Source organism: Spermophilus citellus (assembly GCF_964194105.1).
Source record: "Spermophilus citellus genome assembly, chromosome: 9".
Taxonomy (NCBI): domain Eukaryota; kingdom Metazoa; phylum Chordata; class Mammalia; order Rodentia; family Sciuridae; genus Spermophilus; species Spermophilus citellus.
The window spans coordinates 17,121,049-17,140,358 of NC_138191.1; the positions used below are offsets into that span (position 1 = coordinate 17,121,049).

Below are 19,310 nucleotides of genomic sequence, written 5' to 3' on the forward strand. Positions count from 1 at the left end.
TTATTTTTTCTGGCAGTCCTGGGGATTGAACCCAGGGACACTCTATCACTAAGCTACACCCCCAGATCTTTTTATTTTATTTTATTTTCAATTTTGAGATGAGGTCTCACTAAATTGCCTAGGCTGGCCTTGAACTTGCAATCCTTCTGCCTCAGCCCCCTGAGTGGCTCGGATTGTAGGCACACACCACTAAGTAAAATCAATTCTCTACGAAGTCTGTTTGGAGTATTTCTAATTGTTCTAGGGCAAGGTTTCTTTCATAAACCTGTATTTCACCTTCTTATATCTAGAACCTTCTTTACAGCCGTCACCAAGATAGGAAGACCCTGGGGCTGCCAGCTTTTCTTGAGTATCATGAAGCTAGATTAATAAGGGCAGTAAAGATGGCAATCTGACACAGAGTGTCTATCTAGGTATATGCAAATAAGCAACTAGGATGGGGCCACATAAAGGCTGACTTTGTCTCAGAGGAGAGGACTTTCTGAGCACATACAGTTAGTTACCTCTCTGCAGGCACCCATTGTTCTGGCTTATAGGCTTTTACAAAACCTTCTCCTTGCTAACTCTCCTTTAAGTGGCTATTTATTCAGAAAACCTAGTGAGAAAAAAAAGGTAAAAAAAATGTAACAGCCTCTGTCATTTGTAGATTTTATTCTAAACCAATTAGTCTCCGATTTTTAGCATGTATCAGAATCACCTGGAGCTTTAGTGACAACATTTAATTAAAAAGATCTTAGGCACCTGACCTTCTAAAGTGTTAAATGTTAATATTTCTCAGCAAATCAGTCCACTTTAAATAGAAAATTAACCAGGGAATGAGGACTAGATTTCTGCTCATACTGCACTGGCAAGAGTAAAGTGATTTGATCAGGACTAGGTGATGATAATGCTCCAGTGGACACAGTTTGAAACCACAGGCTTCTTTTAATTCACCTGTCATTATAACACCACGCAAGTTTCTAAAGAGTGTATGGACCCTGGCCTCTGAGTCTACAGAGTGACAAACATGTTGTTTAGCAGAAATTAAGCTTATGGCAACTTCAGTTGGCTAACACGGATAAGGTGTGTTGTCAATCAATTACAGTTCTACACTCAAACCGTGATGTTTTCTTTTCCAGTTTCATGGATACAATATGGGAGATATACCTGTCCAAATATCAGGGACAAACTACTATCTATATCCTTCTGATGGAGGACAGATTGAAGTAGAAAAGACAGTGTTTGAAAAAGGTACATTTTGAAAGCAGATGGTTAATGGCTTGAAAGATGTTGATTCATTTCAAACAATCATGGGCTTGCACCTCTGAGTGTGATGGGAGAAAGTGTTGACATATCTGTTGTAGTTCATGAGTGCACCGCATTCCACATTTTCAGATGTTACATTCTTGCATCATAATTGATTCTGCAAGGCATAGGCCAGCCAAGAATTTGGCTCAGATACATTGATATGACCATTCCTGCTTGTTAGAATATTAAAATACTTCCACATGATTAGTAAATAGTATATTAGTCACTGCAGTAAGCAAATAGGTGATTAATAATATTAATTACAGCACACTTTTTTTCCCTCAGAAACCAAGCACATATTGTGAATTCACAGCATTTTTCTGGTCTGGGCTGTGGAACACAGAGCTTGGGGGTCTGGTGCTGATCCTTTAGCTCTTACTAAAATTTGCATATTTATACCATGCATAAAAATACCAGATGGTTCATAGTGAATACAATATTTTCATCCTAACCCTACCAATTTTGAGAGATGGCTCAATCAAAGTTGAAAAGAAAGGCTGGATTACAAAAGAAAACAAAAACAGAGAGATGAAGATAAATGAATCAGAACACCAAGAGAGAATGGGTGGTTGGGAGAACTCTTATAACTACTATAAAACAGCAACTATAACTAACACTCATAACTTTTGTAAGGTACAATACCATTTCATATTAATTACCTCATTTGATGGACCATAAAGTCCATTATAGGCATCCATTTTTTCGGCCAACTTAGTTTTTGTTCTCTAATTTGATATGAGAAGTGATCTCCTTTAGGCATCCTCTTACTTCCATGTCCCCAGGTGTTTCCCGTCCCTGGTGGAACCTCTTGTCAAGGAGCATCGTGTGGCATCCTAAATCTGTCCTGTGGTTCTTCCTTAGGCCCAACTTTTATCAAAGTGAAAGTGATAAAGGACAAGCACAATTTTATAATCCATTTAAAAGACCCGAAGGAAATTCAAAAAGAGCAAAAGCAAGAAGAGGATCATTTTTCAGAAGAAGAGAAAGATGAGAAAGATGAGGAACAAAGTTTGGGAACAAGTAAGCCATGCCATCTTTGTAACAGTGCCAGTTGATCCTTGAGACCCCCTGATCGAAACACACAGCATTACCAGATAACATCTAAGGTGTCTTGCCATTCTGTTTATATATATTTTCCCCTGATGTGATGTTTATATTCATTGTATATCGTGGGATGGCCAGCACCTTGCCAGGGAATTCTTTCCTGCTCAGAGGGTTAAGCCTCCTGCAAAATTAAAGTCCAGAATAATTAGTGAAGAACAAAAGTCAAAGAGTCAGAAAGTATGGTTTCAAAAGTTAGAGCCCCTGATAGAAGGCTGTCCACACAGGAGCTAGAGCTTAACAAGTAGAACCTGGTTTATTTAAGGAGGTACATCAAAGGCAGGGGATAAGCTTTCAGGGGTGGAGTCTTGCTTCGTGATGTATTGCAGTCAGCAGGTTGATTGGCATCTTGGCTGGTCACACACCTCAGAGTGCTGTGTGGCTAGTGATTGTAGCAGGTCACTCCATCATGGTGCTGTGTGGAATAGGCTGAGCAGAACAGGGCTCACAATGTCTCTCTGCCATCAACCAGAAGAAATGACCACTGGAAGTTCCCAGACACCAGTTTATCCAATTTACTAGGCTGTGGTGCGCAGTGAAGTCCTCAGAAGGCTCTCAACACTTGTATACACAGCCTGCCTACACTGGGCTTCTTATTAGGTTCCCCTGCCTTAGCAGAGCCAGCTCTTGATCCAGTTCTCCTGCAGCATCTACCCAGGCTGGCTACTTTACCCATTCTGTCCTTAATTCTGGTTTGTGCACCTGCAGCAGGTGCAGTCTCTAGGACTCAGGTCCTCACTAATTGACTTCTACTGAAGTTGCCTTCTCTCCAGGATTCACTGGAAACAATGGAGTTGCTTTTTATGTTCTATCACTTAGTTCTCTCTAATACTACCAAATTTCCTAAGTTTCAAGGACCAGGGAAAAATCAAATTTAGTCATGAGAGTCATTATGTACTTGGAATGAGAGGTACAGGTGGATGTTCACTAACTAAACATCATGAAACTTCCTGGTTGCACCATTTAACATCTCCAGGCTGTCCCACCTGGGGAAATTGATCACTTCTTTTCCAAAGTAATGTGGATCATACCTGAAAAAGGAGGTAAATTAATTATTAAAATGTTTTCAAGTCCAAATAGTGATGGTATCAGTTACTAAATCTTACTTTTAAGTTTTCTTATAATGACATTTTCTAAACCCAAGATAAGAACACAATGTTTGACAAGTATGAATGTACCCAGGAATTTGGCAGAGAATTTTAAAAATTATTTTCCTTTGTTTTAGCTGATATAAAATATGTTGATGAGAGTTGTGTATAATTCTGCCACGACAGGGATAGCCACTGTTCATAATGTATTTCTCTCTTATTATCATCATGAACATTTTCCTATTCATTGAATAGTCTTTGAAAACAAGATTCTTTAATGATTTAATAATATTTCCTTGGTATACACATATAGTTTATTTAAGCATTTTCATATTTTACATATCATCAGATTTCTATCAAAATAAATAAATATATTTGTACATGCATTCATATAAATTTAATCATTTTTTGCATACTTAAATAATATCCAATTTTTAGTTCTAATATTAAACATTCCATTCTGAGATTATCTTTTTGCACTTCAAAAAAAAAAAAGCTTTAATTCTTTTCTAGAGTCTTTGGCCCATATTTGACCCACAATCTGTTTTTATATGGCCTATGAACTAAGAATATTTTCTACATTTGTAAAGTGTTGTTACAAAAATGAATGTACAGAGCCAGGTGTGCTGGTGTATTCCTGTAATCCCCGTAGCTCAGGAGGCTGAGGCAGGAGGATCTCAAATTCAAAGCCAGCCTCAGCAATTTAGCAAGACCCTAAGCAACTTAGTGAGACCCTGTCTTGAAATAAAAAATGAAAAGGGCTGGGGATATGTCTCAGTGGTTAAGAGCCCCCTGGGTTCAATCTTCAATACCCCTACCCCCACCCCCCCAAAAAAGAACATACCAAAAAAGGAAAGAATGTGTGATAAAGACTCTGTGTAGCCCACAAAATCTAAAATATTTACTGTCTGGCCATTTTCAGAAAAAAAAATTGTTGCTGTCTAATCTAGATGAAACTGTCCAACAGCAGACAGGGTGGAACATGGGGGTGGGCAGATGAAGAATAGTGGCAATTGCTCACCACTGCTTGCTTTCTTCTTTTTCATTTTATAAAGGTTTAGTTATTGTTTGGTTTTATTTATTTATTTATTTATTTATTGTTTGGTCTTTTCCTCAGAAGGCACTCAGGAGCACCCCTCTCAATGCTTCTTTCTCCCTGGGCATCTTCAGTGATATCTTGGATGCTCACAGGGATTCTCATTCTTCTCTCCTTATCATTCTGGGTTGCACCTGCGCTGTCTTGTAACTTCTGGATTAGAATTTGATAGTCCTTGTAACCTGAGAATCAAGCTCCTGCTTCAGGCCAGGGCAATGTTCTTTGGTTTTTAATTTAATTGCTTTCTCCTTCCTTTGTTCCTGTTTTCCTTTCGCAGTGCACGATTTGCAAAACTTTATCCTCTATGACACCTATATCTTCTTCACGCCTTCCTTCTGTTTAAATGGTAGTTCTGGGCTCTCAGATACTCTTTTCACTCAATTTCCTAAGAAACTCGGTTGATTCTCAAAATTGACCATCCTCCCCTTCAACTCATCTACCAAACACTGAATGGTTTGATTGGGGCAGCATGTTTTAAATTCCAAAAAAATGCTTTTAAAAATATCCTCATGTGTTTAAAAAATTCAAATATTTACTACTTCCATAATTTATATTTTACTGCATACGTGTTCTGTTCATTTTTTTTAATGACCAATATTCCTCTCTCTTTCCCTTAGTTCTCTGAAATGGTTTGTTTTAAAGCACTTGTCCTCAGGTCTCTACCAATACATCTTATTAATGATATATGCAAATACCTATTTCCCTGTACCCTGATTGACACTAAGCATGATCTTTTTAAAATATACATTTTTTTTAAAGAACAGTTTTCAGTTCATAGCAAAATTGAGCAGAAATTACAGAGATTTCCCTGGATCAATAAAATTCAGATCAATAAAATTCTTATGGCTATGCCATTCATCAGTTTATATTCTCTTTTCATTTCAACCTAGAGTCCTTAAAACGAAAGTCTCCTGTTCTCATCCTCATAACCTTGCTTTCCTCTGACATCCTTAGTACAAGGTAGGGGCTATCCCAACTATTTTTAAGCTGACTGTGGTAGAATAGTTAAGACCTCTATCCCCAGGCTTCCTGCTGTGTTTTGCTTACATTTCTTGAATAAAATGAAAATGTCCTTCATTTTATTTTGCCTTTTAGAAGTATCACGGAAAGAGAATATGGCTGTCAGCAAGTTCGGATCCTTTTCTGCCACCTTAGAAAATGGAATCTGCCTCTCAATAAGTTACTATGGATCAAGTGGAATGGCACCAGGTGAAATAAATACAACAGAAGGGATGTGTGCCCCATGGTCAGGGATCCCTTCCCACCCTCAGATTGCACATTTGTCAATAAACCTGCTCTGATTTAACGCCTCCTCATAGTTTTGCTCAAGGTGGAGATATAGTTGTGTATGTGTGCATTATATACGTATGTGTGTAGGTATATATAAGTATATGCGTACATATATAATCTTTCATCTATAGCAAATAACAATGTTTGGGCTTTTAAATACCATTTATTGTGTGTATAATCTTTCATATAATCATGAATATACATGTAAGATTATACACACACACACACACACACACACACACATACACACACACACACACACATACACATTCACATATTCCAATTATCTTTGTTAACTAGCCCATGAAAATACTTCTATTAGTTGGTGCCAAAAAAAGCATGATTTCCCAAGGAATCCTCTTGGTTTCTACAGAATAATATTTTTTATGAATCCTGTGCTGTGGAGCTGCTCAGTGTGTTTCAGGACATTAGTCTTAAAGGAGTCATTCATTGGACATCTTGAAGGATTTCTCTTCCCCACTTTCAATAAACAAATTCTCCAACTGGAAACTATTTCCTTTCAAACCGCAAAATGGCATGTCATTTTACAAGAACCAATTAGGAAATCTGTGGGTTTTCATGCATTTTAAAGGGATCTAACCGCAACATATTTTTAAAAAAGCATTACAGAATCAAGAGCTAATCCCTATTTTATATAGCCTTAAAACTATGTGTTAGGACAGATAGCCATTCACCTTACTATGTAGTTCTTTTTCTGTAGGGACAACATTCCCAGGGATCATTCTAATCTTGTTTGTTGATGGAATTTGAAATGTCTCTAGTGCCATGACCAGGAGATGTCTAAAAGCAGCTAGGAATGTGGATCTGGAACTGGGAATGAAGGTTATGCTTTGAGATAGAAATTCTGGAGTCAATATCATGTAGACGGCACTTGGAGCCCCAGTGGTGAATGAAATCATACATATTTAATATATATAATGAAAGCCATCATCACCGGCTACATATCACAATCACATGTAATGCTTCACAAATAGAATTACTTGGGCCTAATTTTCTGAGTGTGGTTCAGTAGGTCAAGTAGGGTCTTAGCATCTTTTTAAAAAATTTCATAAGTAATTAATTATTATGAGCTGCCAGAGTTGAGAACATAATAAATATTAGGACCTAAAAACATTTAAAGGGTTGACAAAAAGGAAGAGTCAGTAAAGAAGACTGAGGAAAAATTGACAAAGAAGTGCAAGATCTAGGGAGTGGTGACCTGGAACCTAGAAAAGAACAGAGTTCAGGATGAAAGGGGTGCTCTGGAGCTCCACACAGGATTCTTCAGCAGTTCTCATTTCAGGATTACAACAATCTCTTTTTTAAAAAAATTTATTCACTTTCAATTTTAAGTGGACACAATATCCTTATTTTATCTTTATGGGGTGCTGAGGATCGAACTCAGTGCCCCATGCATCCTAGGCGAGCACTCTACCACTGAGCCACAACCCCAGCCCCCTAACAACAATCTCTTAAAACACAGAAAAAATAGATCTAGTGCAAGAAAACTTCATTTATCATCTCAGCCAGAAATAATCCATTTCTTTTCTGGATTCCCTTGTTTGTACCATTTATTATATTCCTATTTAATATGTCCTTATATTCTGCTATTTGAGTTCAGATCTGTTATGGTTTGGATCTAGCAATGTCCCCCAAAAGCCCATATGTCAGGCAATGCAACAATGTTCAGAGGTGAAATGATTAGATTATGAGAGCTGCAATCTCATCGTTGAATTAATCCACTTGATGGATTGATAATTTAAGTGAGCTACTGGATGGTAACTGGAGGCAGGTGGGGCGTGGCTGGGAGAAGTAGCTCATGGGGGCATGGCCTGGACTATATCTATACCTGGCCTATTCCTCTCTTTTTCTGTCTGCTTCCTGGCTGCTATGACCTGAGCAGCTTTCCTCAGACATGCCCTTCCGCCATGATGTACTGCCTCACCTCAGGCCCAGAGCAATGGTGTCAGCCAAACATGGACTCAGCCTCTGAAACCATGAGCTCCATGTGAATTTTTCCTCTTTAAAGTTGTCCTTTTCAGTTATTTTGGTCACAGTGACAAAAAGCTGACTAACAAGAACTTAGTGTGCTTCATTTATCAAATAAATGAATGGAAGTTTAGTGCTGTATCAATAAAGAGTTTACGCTGTAGATGCGAGAGCAAGAAATAATGGCTCAATCAAGCATACTAAAGCATAAAATCTTTCTAATTTTCTAACTATAATCCCGATTTTTAAGTGAATATCACCCCTATGAAATACATACAACTAAAAAGGCAAAAATTGCTGCCAACTTGCGTAAAATTTTTAGATGTGTTAAAATTTAACGAGCATATAAAATATGAATGTTCAATTATTTTGTTTGTTTGCTTTTCCTGTTTATAGAAGAAAAGGATCCCAATTTGGATATAATGTTGAATATCCCTTCAGCACTCACTACAACGGTAATTCCTGTTATAGTAAACATTCCTCAGGGTAAAGTAAAAGGGAAAGCAAAAACCAAGGAAAAAGTCAGAGAATCCATTAAGGAGGAAGAGCACCCAAAAGAAGAAGAGAAAAAGGTAAATGAATCTTGGCACAGATTCCCAAATTGTTTCGGCCTCAATGTTAACTTTTTAAAAACCCTTACTTCTGTCAGTGGTGTTATCATAGTGTGTTATGGTTTGCGTAGGAGGTGTCCCCCAAAAGCTCATGTCTGAGACATTGCAAGAATTTCCAGAAGTAAACTGATTGGACTGAGAGGTGTGACCTAATCCGAGGATTAATCCATCAACACAGATTCACTGGGTAGTAACTGTGGGCAGGTTGTGTGTGCCTGGAGGAGGTGGGCATGCCTCTGGGGTTTATATTTTGTCTCTGATGAGCAAAGCTGTCTCTGCTTCCTGGTTGTCATGTCCTGAACTGCTTTCCTCTGCCATGTTCTTTCACTTATGATGTTCTGCCTCACCTTGGGCCCAAAGCTGTAGAGTCAGCCATGGACGGACAGAGACCTCTGATACCATGAGCCAAAATAAACTTTTTTCCCTCTCCATTGTGCTTGTCAGGTCTTCTGGTCACAGCAATTAAAAAGATGACTAAAACATAGTATGTATACTTTTTATTGGAGAGACACATTGTTATTCCTCATAGTTTCAACTAGAAGAATTTGCCACAAAAAGTTGGGACAGACAGCCATTCACCTTACTAGGTCTAGTCTCACTTTAGGAGACATTCTCCTACAAAAACTGACTCAGATTCTGAACAACTTAACTCAGTCTTTTCCTCACTGTGGTCTTTGCTTTTGTTAGATAAATTCCTTCTGTTTCCTACATTTATGACTTTATAGAGCTCCTTGGAGATAAATTACAATCAGAAGACACAGATCTGTAACTAAGCAACAGAAACAATTCCATTTGTTAGACTTGGACTTAGACACTGGTGTGCTGAGAATTCATACAGACTAAGGGACAGCCCATTGCTGGTTAAAGGGTAGCCGACCTTCTAACCCTAGCCCTTCATCATAGGACACACATGCACACACACACACACACACACACACACACACACACATAAACACACACATAGGATTTAATTTTAAACATTTTGCTAATGGAATACAGACCAAAATTCTCTCAAAGGAGAGCCATAAAAGAGGGACAACAAGAAAACTACTTGATTCTTTATATTTACCACTAAAAATACAAAGTACAAATAATCAACTTATTAGAAAGAAAAAAAAGTGTGAAAATGCTCAAGAACCTGGATATCACAGTCTGACCCTTTAAAATTTTTAAGGTTTAAATGTTAATTTGCCTTTGCACCATTTTTACATAGCTATACCAAATGTGTTTTCTTATGCCAGGTGACTTGACCTTTTTTTAAATCAAGAGCTCAAATTTTGAACAGAATAACCACAGATAATTCATTTAAAATGAATTTAGTCCAAAGAAACTTGGTAGCACACAAATCCGTTCACTCATTATTTTTAAAAATTGATGATAATAGAAGGGTCAGAGAAGATCATTACTGATTTTGTGTGTCATGATAAATTTGACATGGCAGGTCTGTGTTTTGCCATTCATTCTACAGAATTTCATAAGCCTTTTTCCTCTTAATTTTGCTTTCAGTTTTAATTTTTAGCTAATCATGCATATTTTTTCCTCTATTAGAAACAAAGACAGAAAAATCTAAATGATCTACAATAGAAAACTATTTAGAAAAGATGGATATAGCAATTAGATAGTATTTAGAGAACCAACTGAAAAGCTGAAATGATTATCATTAGGAGTTGTACATTTACTCAAGCAAGAATTTGGACATTCTGCCCAAGAATTCATTAGAATTTTAAAGGACATATACCCAAACTGTCATTAACTTATAACTTATAAATCACTTTTTATTATCTTTTTTTCCTTTTAGTGTTTTTACTTGCTACAAAAGCAATGCGTGTTCATTATAAAAATATAAATGCAAACACCATATTAGCATAATAACTTTAGCACCTAATTATAAAAATTACACTAAAAAGTGCAGAAGATATGCTGGTTCCTGCACATTCCACCTGTCTTAGTCTTTTTGAGCTGCTATTATAAAATATGTTAGACTGAGTTATTTTACAAATAATAGAAATTTATTGCTTGAGATCTAGAGGCTGAGAAACCCAAGACCAAGGTGGGGCAGACTTGATGTCCCATGGATGGCACCTTCTACATGTCCTCACTTGGCAGAAAGGGTGAGGGGTACTCTGTTCAACCTCTTTTATAAGGACACTAATCCCAGTCATGAAGGCAGAACCCTGATGGCTTTATTTCCCAAAAGGCCTATCTCCATGGTGGGCCTGCACTTTGGGTATTGCATTCCAACATGTAAATTTTGAAGGGACACCAGCATTCAGACCATAGCATTCCCCTTTCACCTTGTACATCCAAGTGGAGGCATTATACAAGGCCTTTTTTTAGCCCCATTTTCTCCATGAATCCTGTATTAGCTTTTCATCACTGTCACAGAATATCTGGGGAGGGGGGGAATAAACTTAAAGGAGGAAACATTTATTTTGACTCACAGTTTTAAGAGTTTTCAATTGATCATTGCTTTGGATCTGACATGAAGCAGAACATCAGGGGAAAATGACATGGAATAAGAAAGCTTCTCAGCTCATGGCAACCCTGAAGCAGTGGGGAGTGGGACAGGGACAAGACAAATCCTTCCAGGGTATACCCTCATTGACCTACTTCCTCCAACCAGGCCTCACCTCCTACAGTTTTCACCACCTCCCAATAGTCCATTCAGTTATGAACCTATCAACAGACCAGTCAATTGATGATATCAAAGGACTCCTGATCCAGTCACTCCTCAAAAACCCCACATCTGAATATCGCTGCATGGGTACCAAGCCTTGAACACATGAGCTTTTCAGAGACATTCCAGGTCCAAATCATAACAAATCCTTTCCCAATTATTTTCATTAACTTTAATATCTCCCTTTCCCGAGGAAAGATAAGCCAGCCATTTGGTACCATCATATCATTTTCTCACCTGTCTATTTGCCAGTCTACAAGAAGAACATAAACTTCACCTTGGCAATGACTCAGTATCCTTTCAGGATCTATTGCAGGGTCTAGTTCACAAGTTATGTCATAAGCACTCACCAAGACCTTTCTTAATCAAAATAAGTAATAGCTCATTTAGAGAATGACAGGCAATTATTTACATGCAAAATTCTTTGCAGGAAGAAGTAGAACCAGAACCTGTTGTACAAGAGACTCCTTATGTTCCCGTCTTCCAAAACCTAAATGTGTCTTGTCCCAGTGGGCTCCTAGTGACCTTCATTGGGCAAGAGACTACAGGTGAGTGCTAGCTGGGGTGGGGCAGGGAGCCAGGGAGCCAGCATCTTATAGAAAACAGATTAGCATTTGAAAGTGTCTATTTTCCTATCACTACCTTTTGTTGCAAATGAAGGATAGATTATTTTTACATGATGAAAATGATAATGATGATTATTTTCAAACATATACTTTGCCTGAATTCTGAGTATTTGATATATATATGGAAAAATACAAATATTATGATCTGGGTACTAAGAACTCCATTTTACAAAATAAAGGCATTGAGGATTTAGGAGGATCAGTAACTTCCTCAATTTCTAGGTGGCAAAGCCATTGCTCCTAACAGTTCCCAGGTGGCTCTGACTTTCTGCCTCTCCAGAGGGCCATAGGTACAGCACATTGTAGTTCACCAAAACAGAGGACAGTGAGCACCAAGTAGATTGAGATGGGTGCACATTAAATCAATGAAGAAAACCAGGCTTGATTCCCAAGTATCAGAATATAATTTATATATTCTGTTATTTCTGTTGGTTCTATACGTGGCTTCTCACCTATTCAGATGAGCAACTAAGTACAAGTAGGATTTCTTTAATTAACCTGATGGGGTAACACACTGGCAATTGACTTTGAATATAATTTAAATGGAGAACCACTGATGTAGAAGTAGGAGATTCAGCAAAGGCTGCACCAAACTAGGACTTGAGTTCGAAAGCTGGCCCTGGCATGAACTCACTACATGATTATTTAAATCACTTACTGTTTCTGAACCATGTTTCTTCATCTGATAAACATTAGATTATACCAATGCTTATTTATTTTTTCTCAGCCACACTTTAATTTTAATTCCTTTTGATACAACACATTTGCAAAGTATATCTATCAAAGAAAAACATCAACTTATTTTTTAAAAATGTAATGTTTTATTTGTTTCACCAACCAAAAATAAATTTAGTTATATATAGTTAATCTGTCTTAATTTTGCTTTTCATTGGGCCTTCTGAGTTATTCAAAGTAGACCATGTAACCCTGATCTATTTCTAAGAATCCCTCGTGGTGCAGATTTTCCAAGATGGGACCCTCTGGGCTCAGTGGTCACTAAGTGTCTTCCACAGTCTGAGATACAATAAGTATACTGGGAGGGTTATCATTTCTAAGTTCCAGGATGTGTTTCTTTGCTTGATCCTATTATAAAATCCCAGCATTATGCCTGTCACATCTGTCTTTTGTATTACTTTTATTATTTACCCTGTTGTGCTCAGCTTCATGTCAAGGTAGAGCTTATGGTTATTAACTCTACCTGAAACATGCCATCTTTTAAAAATCTTCCATGTATCATGAACATCCTATTTCAAGTATGAACATATCTATAACATAAATACCAAAGTAGCAATATCTTTAAGGTCAGCCTTGAATATCAGAAGGAAAAGCTTAGGTTTGAGTTCTCTCCTGGGTAATTTTGGAATTCAGTGAGAAATTATTTCCAAAGTCGAATAGGGTGTTGAATGTTAGTGGAGTTTGTTGTTGTTGTTGTTGTTGTTTTGTGGTAGTGGTGGTTGTTTCTACTGTATAAGAAAATGGTTCAACTGAGTACAGAGCTGCTCTGGAAGCTGAGGCAGGAGGATCACAAGTTCAAAGTCAGCCTCAGCAACTTAGCAAGGCCCTAAGCAACTTAGAAAGACCCTGTCTCAAAATCAAAAATAAGAAGGAGTAGGAATGTGGCTCAGTGGTTAAATACCCCTGGGTTTAATCTCTCATGCCCCCAAACAAACAAACAAACAAAAAAACTTATAACCTCTCCAAGCTCTATTTCTTTACTTGAAAACTCTGAGAAATGAAAGTGTCTAAAAGTTTGTTGAGGTGGACTGAATAAGACACAAATACCAAGCACCTGGCATATATAAATATCAACTAATATTTTATATTATCACTATTACTTCTTCTGTAATTTGAGGGGTGTCATGAAGGGCCCTCATTGTGAAATAATTCCCCACTATCCTGATAGAGTTCTTAAAATCTCATCACTACCTCTTAACTCCTTTGGTTAAGGCTGCAGTAAACCACATTATAAATTTAAAGGAAATCATTAAATTAGCAAAAGCAGAAAAGGCACTATATGCCAGAATTTCTCCATAATAGCCCCAGGGATTGAATCCAAGGACACTTAACCACTGAGTCACATCCCCGGCCCTTTTTATATTCTATTTTGAGACAGTTCTCACTAAATTGCTTAGGACCTTGCTAAGTTGCTGAGGCTGTTTTTGAACTTTGCCCCAGCCTCCAGAGCCAGTGGGGTTACAGGTGTGCACCACTGTGCCCAGCTAGTACTTTCTTTTTGAAGAAGCATATTAGGTGCTTTCCTCCTTGTTCGCCAACAGCAGAACACTGAGAGGAGTCTGGGTCTGGTGAAGTGTGAGGGGATTGTGTTAAATTTGAAAGATGATGGGTGACTTGGGAAGGACATGAGCGAGGGACTTCCCTGGGCTTCTGAGCAACCAGGCAACACCCTGGTAGCAATGTGTACCCACTGTGTATTTACTCAAAGGAGAAAGAAAAATACCAAAAGAGAGACAATGAAAACACCCAGTATAGCAAAACTCTTCTTCCTTCATAATTTTGCCCTGAGATGTTCTGGGCTTCCTGACAGAGAATGGCTTATTCACAGAGAAGGTACCTATCATGCATTTACAGATGACCTTATTCACTACAATTAAGTGCAACAAGGTCACTGAGGAACCAGTTCTCTGGGCCATCTGTCAGGGAATGGAAACTGAGCTTTCATTCAGATGCAGACAAAAGGATGAAAATAGTTAAGTAAGAAAATCACTCCTAGCCTCTCAGCATTGCCCAGTTTGCAGAGTAGCTTTTAATCTTTTTCTTTTTCTTTTTTTTAAGATCAGCATGTTGTAGCTGAGGAGCCCACCTGGAACATCATGATCCGTCAGAGTTACCCAGAGAAGTTGAAGCACTCTCAGTTCTACAGGACAGTGACGCCACCTGTGGACCAGGAGGTATCAAGAGTTATCACCAGTCAAGGCACCGTTGTCAAGTATATGTTGGATGGATCCACACAGGTAAAAGAATACATTGTACAAACTATTCTACTACAAAGTCAAAGACTACAAGTAAGGAAAAGTACTCCAGCAGGGAAGAGAACAAATAGAATAGAATGACACCTTAAAACAAGAAATAAAGAGTAGATTAGTTCAAGGAAGAAAACACCATCTAGACAAAACAATCGACAAGTACACTTGCCATTTCTGTGCATGATCTAAGATTGCAGACTGAACATAGTGTGTACCTCCTCTCCCTCTCAAGTCACCTGAAAGTAACAGAAAAATGCTTTTAGGTAATAAATCCATGAAAGTATTAAAGAATAACAAAATGTATCACCATTAGATCAGAATATTTGGAAAATTCCTAGAAAATGCAAGTCAGATCAGATCAGATTGATGGAGAAACAAGAACCAAGTTTAAAGCATGTACGAGAGAAAAACTGTAAAAATCAACATGAGAGTTCGAACATGTATTCTACCTCCGGATTCAGAAAATCAGGGCAGTTCTTCAGATTACTTATTACTATCTGGAGGTTGGGAACATGAGGCTAAGAAGCTGTGATCCCTGTCCCACCCTATCACAGTGATCACAAGGGTGGAGTTCCTAAAAACAAACATTACCCCACCAAGAATTGACAAGTGATTTCCAATGAGAACTGAGACAGTATACCTAGGAATTATCAACCTGGAGGGAAACCAACCTCATGAAAATAAAGCATAAATTTCAATAATTAATAAAATCACCCAAATATAAGAATAAATAAACAACAAAAATTAATTAACATAGGCAGAGACTTGAGAGAACAATAATTTCTCAACAAATAGAAACTTAAAAATCCTATGGGGATAAAAAGAGTGCTTATAAATGAAAAATAATTGTGAAAGATCAAGGAGTAAGGGGTGGGTTATGAGGAAGATTGGAAAAAAAGATGTGGAAAAGGGATATATGTAGTAGAATTTCTAGAAGAAAAAAAATAGAATAAAGGGAGGGAAATAATGAAAAAAAAACAACATTAGAAATTTCCCCAACACTTAAAAAAATACTTCAGTTTACATAGATCAACCAAGTGCCAATCAGGACTGACACTAATCAATCTTTAAAAGATCATAAATATGTCATCATGCAATTTTAAGACTGCACAGAAAGAAAAGCTTTAAAACCTCCTGAAGGGAACCAGTTACCTATAAAAAAAAAATAAGAACCTGATACACATTTGATTTTCTTGTCATATTCATTGAGAGGCTATCCATACTGATACTGATAGAAATATGTATCTGCAGTACCCTAAAAATATCATACATACTAAGTAGATATTAGTAAAAACTACACATGTAAGTACATGTATATCTTTAAATATACTCACTTGAAAATTTGAGATGTATAGGGAAAGAGTGAAGAATGGGAGGAAGAAAAACCTAAATCAACAAAAAATGGAAAGTGAAAAGAAACCAACCAGAAGGTAAATGGAAAATAGAAAATCCTATTATCATGCTGATTATTAAGCTGTTATTTTTGAGCTCCAAATCTACCCTTCTGTAACATACTTTGTGATGCTGAGTCTGGAGGCGTACCATCAGCCTTTCTTCTTTGGGTTATTTTGAATCTATTTCAGTTGGACACAGAATGTTTATTGCTAACTAACCTCTTTTTTGCTTCTTAGAATGCTGAGCACTCTCATTCTCCCTTCAGATCCTCTTTGCAGATGGCACTGTGTGCAGTAGTCCTGATTCAGGTCGTGTTTATTCTTCTCCTGAAATGCCTACCAGCCTTCATAACGGAGAGATGAGGGAATCACCTTCTCAGCAAAAATCAGAAATACCTCCCTTTGAGATTGCCATCACAAAGAAAGGTGACAATAAAAGCCTCTCAATTGATACTGGTTTTAATATAGTCTGGAGATGTTTAATAACTGTTCAATATCATTAGCATATAATTCTTACCTTTGCTATGAATATATTCACATATATGCATATACATACAGATAATTTTTATTGTAATAGCAGAATTATATATAGTTTCATGAACTGCTCTTTTCTCTTAATAATAAAAAATGAACTACTTTTTCCTATGCCATTATATACTCATACACAACATTAGCAATACCACCTGGGCTGCTACTTAGGGTTCATTGAGAAGGTCAGGGGTGTCAAAATTCTGAGCAACACATCTGGTTTGCTCTCGGTCTTTCCTCATCATCACAAGATGGCACAGCAGTTCCAGCATAAAGTCCTCATATGGCAGCTTCCAGGTAGAAGAGAGAGAAAGAGAATACATCCACTCCCCTCATAATGTCTCTCTTCATTATGGAGGAAAATATTTCCAGACCACCTGATGCCCAGTAGACCTCCTCTTGCATTTCATTGACTAGACCTGGCTGTGGACCTAGACCTCGAAAAAAGTGTCTGACATTTTTGCCCTTGTGTCAGGAGAAGAGCATGACTAAAATGGGGGAAAAACAGGTGGATGACTGTTGAGTAAGCAACCGCCATAATTGAAATCACAAGATAGCTGTCCTGACAAGTATTTCTCACGTATGCGCCTACCGCGAGGATAATAGGGAGATATCTACTTCCTCATATCCTTGCAATGATAGATATTATCATCATTTTAACCTCACTCAACCTTAGTGATAATCAATGTATTGAATCATTATGCTAATCTGCACTTATTTGATTACCGGTAAGGTTAAACATTTAGAGATGCTTGTTGGGTTTTCATTTATTTTGTGACTTTTCACAAATATTTAGTATTTTAATTATTTTTTAGGTCTAAGTATTACCTAATTTATATTATAGCTCTTCCTTTGACTTTCAACTTATTTAAACTTCTTCCAACCTTTCCAAATCTGTTTATAGTTTGCTTTTATAATTGATTTTTTAAAATTTAGTTATTTATTTTAACTAGGGATATTTGAGAGCAGAATGTATTCTGATTCATTGTACACAATCGCAGCACAACTTTACATTTGTATGGTTGTACACGATGTAACATCGCACCATATATATATATATATATATATATATATATATATATATATATAAAATTGATTTTAAACTAATTGTTTTAAAGGTATTGAAATGTAATTTATAGCATCATATACAGTCAAGGTTTTAAAAAAATCCTGTGCTTGAAAATAACAAGTATCCTATAGTTATATTGTACAGTGTTCTCTATATTCATTAGATAAAACTTGTTAGTTGTCTTGTCCAGATCTGTGTCTGATTTCAGTAAACTTGTCTGTAAAGAACAAGATAGTAAATATTTTAGACTTTGTGAGCCATATGGTCACTGTCATAATTACTTCACTTTGCCATTGGAGCTTAATCATAGCCCTGGATAATACATTATTAAATAAGCCTTGGCTTAGCTCTGTTCCAATAAAAGTATGGACACTAAAACTTGAAGTTCATATAATTTTCAAGTGTCATAAAATGTTATCCTTTTGATTTTTTTATCTATTTAGAAATTTCTTTAAAAATAATTACCTCATAAACTATACAAAACAGACATCAGGTCTTATTTGTCTCACAGGTCAAAATTTTCCTGTATCTTTACATATTTTTAAATTTACTATATCAATTTATTCAGCAAAATTATGTTTAAAGTTCCTGGAAGGATAGAATAATCTCTTCCAAGCTGTACTCCTTATAATTTAATCTTTATTTCTTTACTTGAAAAATAAGTTTGTCTTTTTTAATGACTGTCAGATTTTCCTTCATATATTTTGAAGATATGATTTTAGATACTTAAAACTTCAGAATTGCTATACATTCTTGGTAAATTTAATCTTTCATCATTTTGCAATGCTTTTTATCCTAGGATTCTTTCTTCCCCCTAAAGTCTGCAGTGCTTAGATTATCATAGTATTGTGGGATTCTCATGCAAAGAGACAGGGCAGCGGAACATTCAGCAAGAAACAGTGTTTTATTGGTGCCTATTTTATTGGTCTGGTACTGGCCTAACAGATTCGGTATCCAAAGGCTTAGCCCAAAGCGCAGTAGGGCCTTCTCTCATATAATTCTTGTTAGTTACTCTGCCCTTGATAACTTTTTGTCTCCCATATAAGATAATACACATTTTGATTGGGCATTCTATTTCTATATATGTATAGAGTTGCAACCATGTTATAACAGAGTTGTGGAATGTGCTCACTGATACTGTGGGTCTGTTGATTTGACAGATCCACAGGGCAAAGGAGAGATACCAGGTTATCCCTCCTTTGTTCTGAGAAACAAAGGAATAGTCATTGCAAGATAGCACAGCAGCTTCAGACCCCACCATCTGTTGTTTAATACTTTGCCAATATAACTTTTTCCACACTTACATTTTACTTTCTGTGGCTTATGTTTCAATGTGTCTCTTAAGAGCAGCATGTAACTAGCTATTTAAAAATTAAATTGAAATTTTTTTTGTCTTTAGAGATTTTAGCCCATTTACTGTATAACTGATATTTTCTGAAATGTCTTTACATTGTCCTCATTCTTGAAAGAAAATCCACTGTATGTAGAGTTCTAAATAAACAGCTATTTTCCCCTAGTACATTCAGAGTAATCTTCCACACTCCTTGCTTCTGATGTTGCTGATTAAGAG

General features: G+C 36.9%; 1 protein-coding gene across 1 annotated transcript in view; it reads left to right on the plus strand.

Annotated features, from left to right (window-relative positions):
* Positions 1 to 19,310, plus strand: part of SPAG17 (sperm associated antigen 17) — a gene marked incomplete at both ends in the record, with an annotated part of 210,593 nt that overhangs the window by 132,163 nt on the left and 59,120 nt on the right. The window contains 7 exons of the mRNA XM_081307538.1: positions 1,119 to 1,230; positions 2,149 to 2,307; positions 5,668 to 5,781; positions 8,248 to 8,423; positions 11,570 to 11,687; positions 14,559 to 14,737; positions 16,410 to 16,569. Coding sequence (XP_081163664.1) covers positions 1,119 to 1,230; positions 2,149 to 2,307; positions 5,668 to 5,781; positions 8,248 to 8,423; positions 11,570 to 11,687; positions 14,559 to 14,737; positions 16,410 to 16,569 — 1,018 coding nt within the window. The remainder of the gene's footprint in view (positions 1 to 1,118; positions 1,231 to 2,148; positions 2,308 to 5,667; positions 5,782 to 8,247; positions 8,424 to 11,569; positions 11,688 to 14,558; positions 14,738 to 16,409; positions 16,570 to 19,310) is intronic.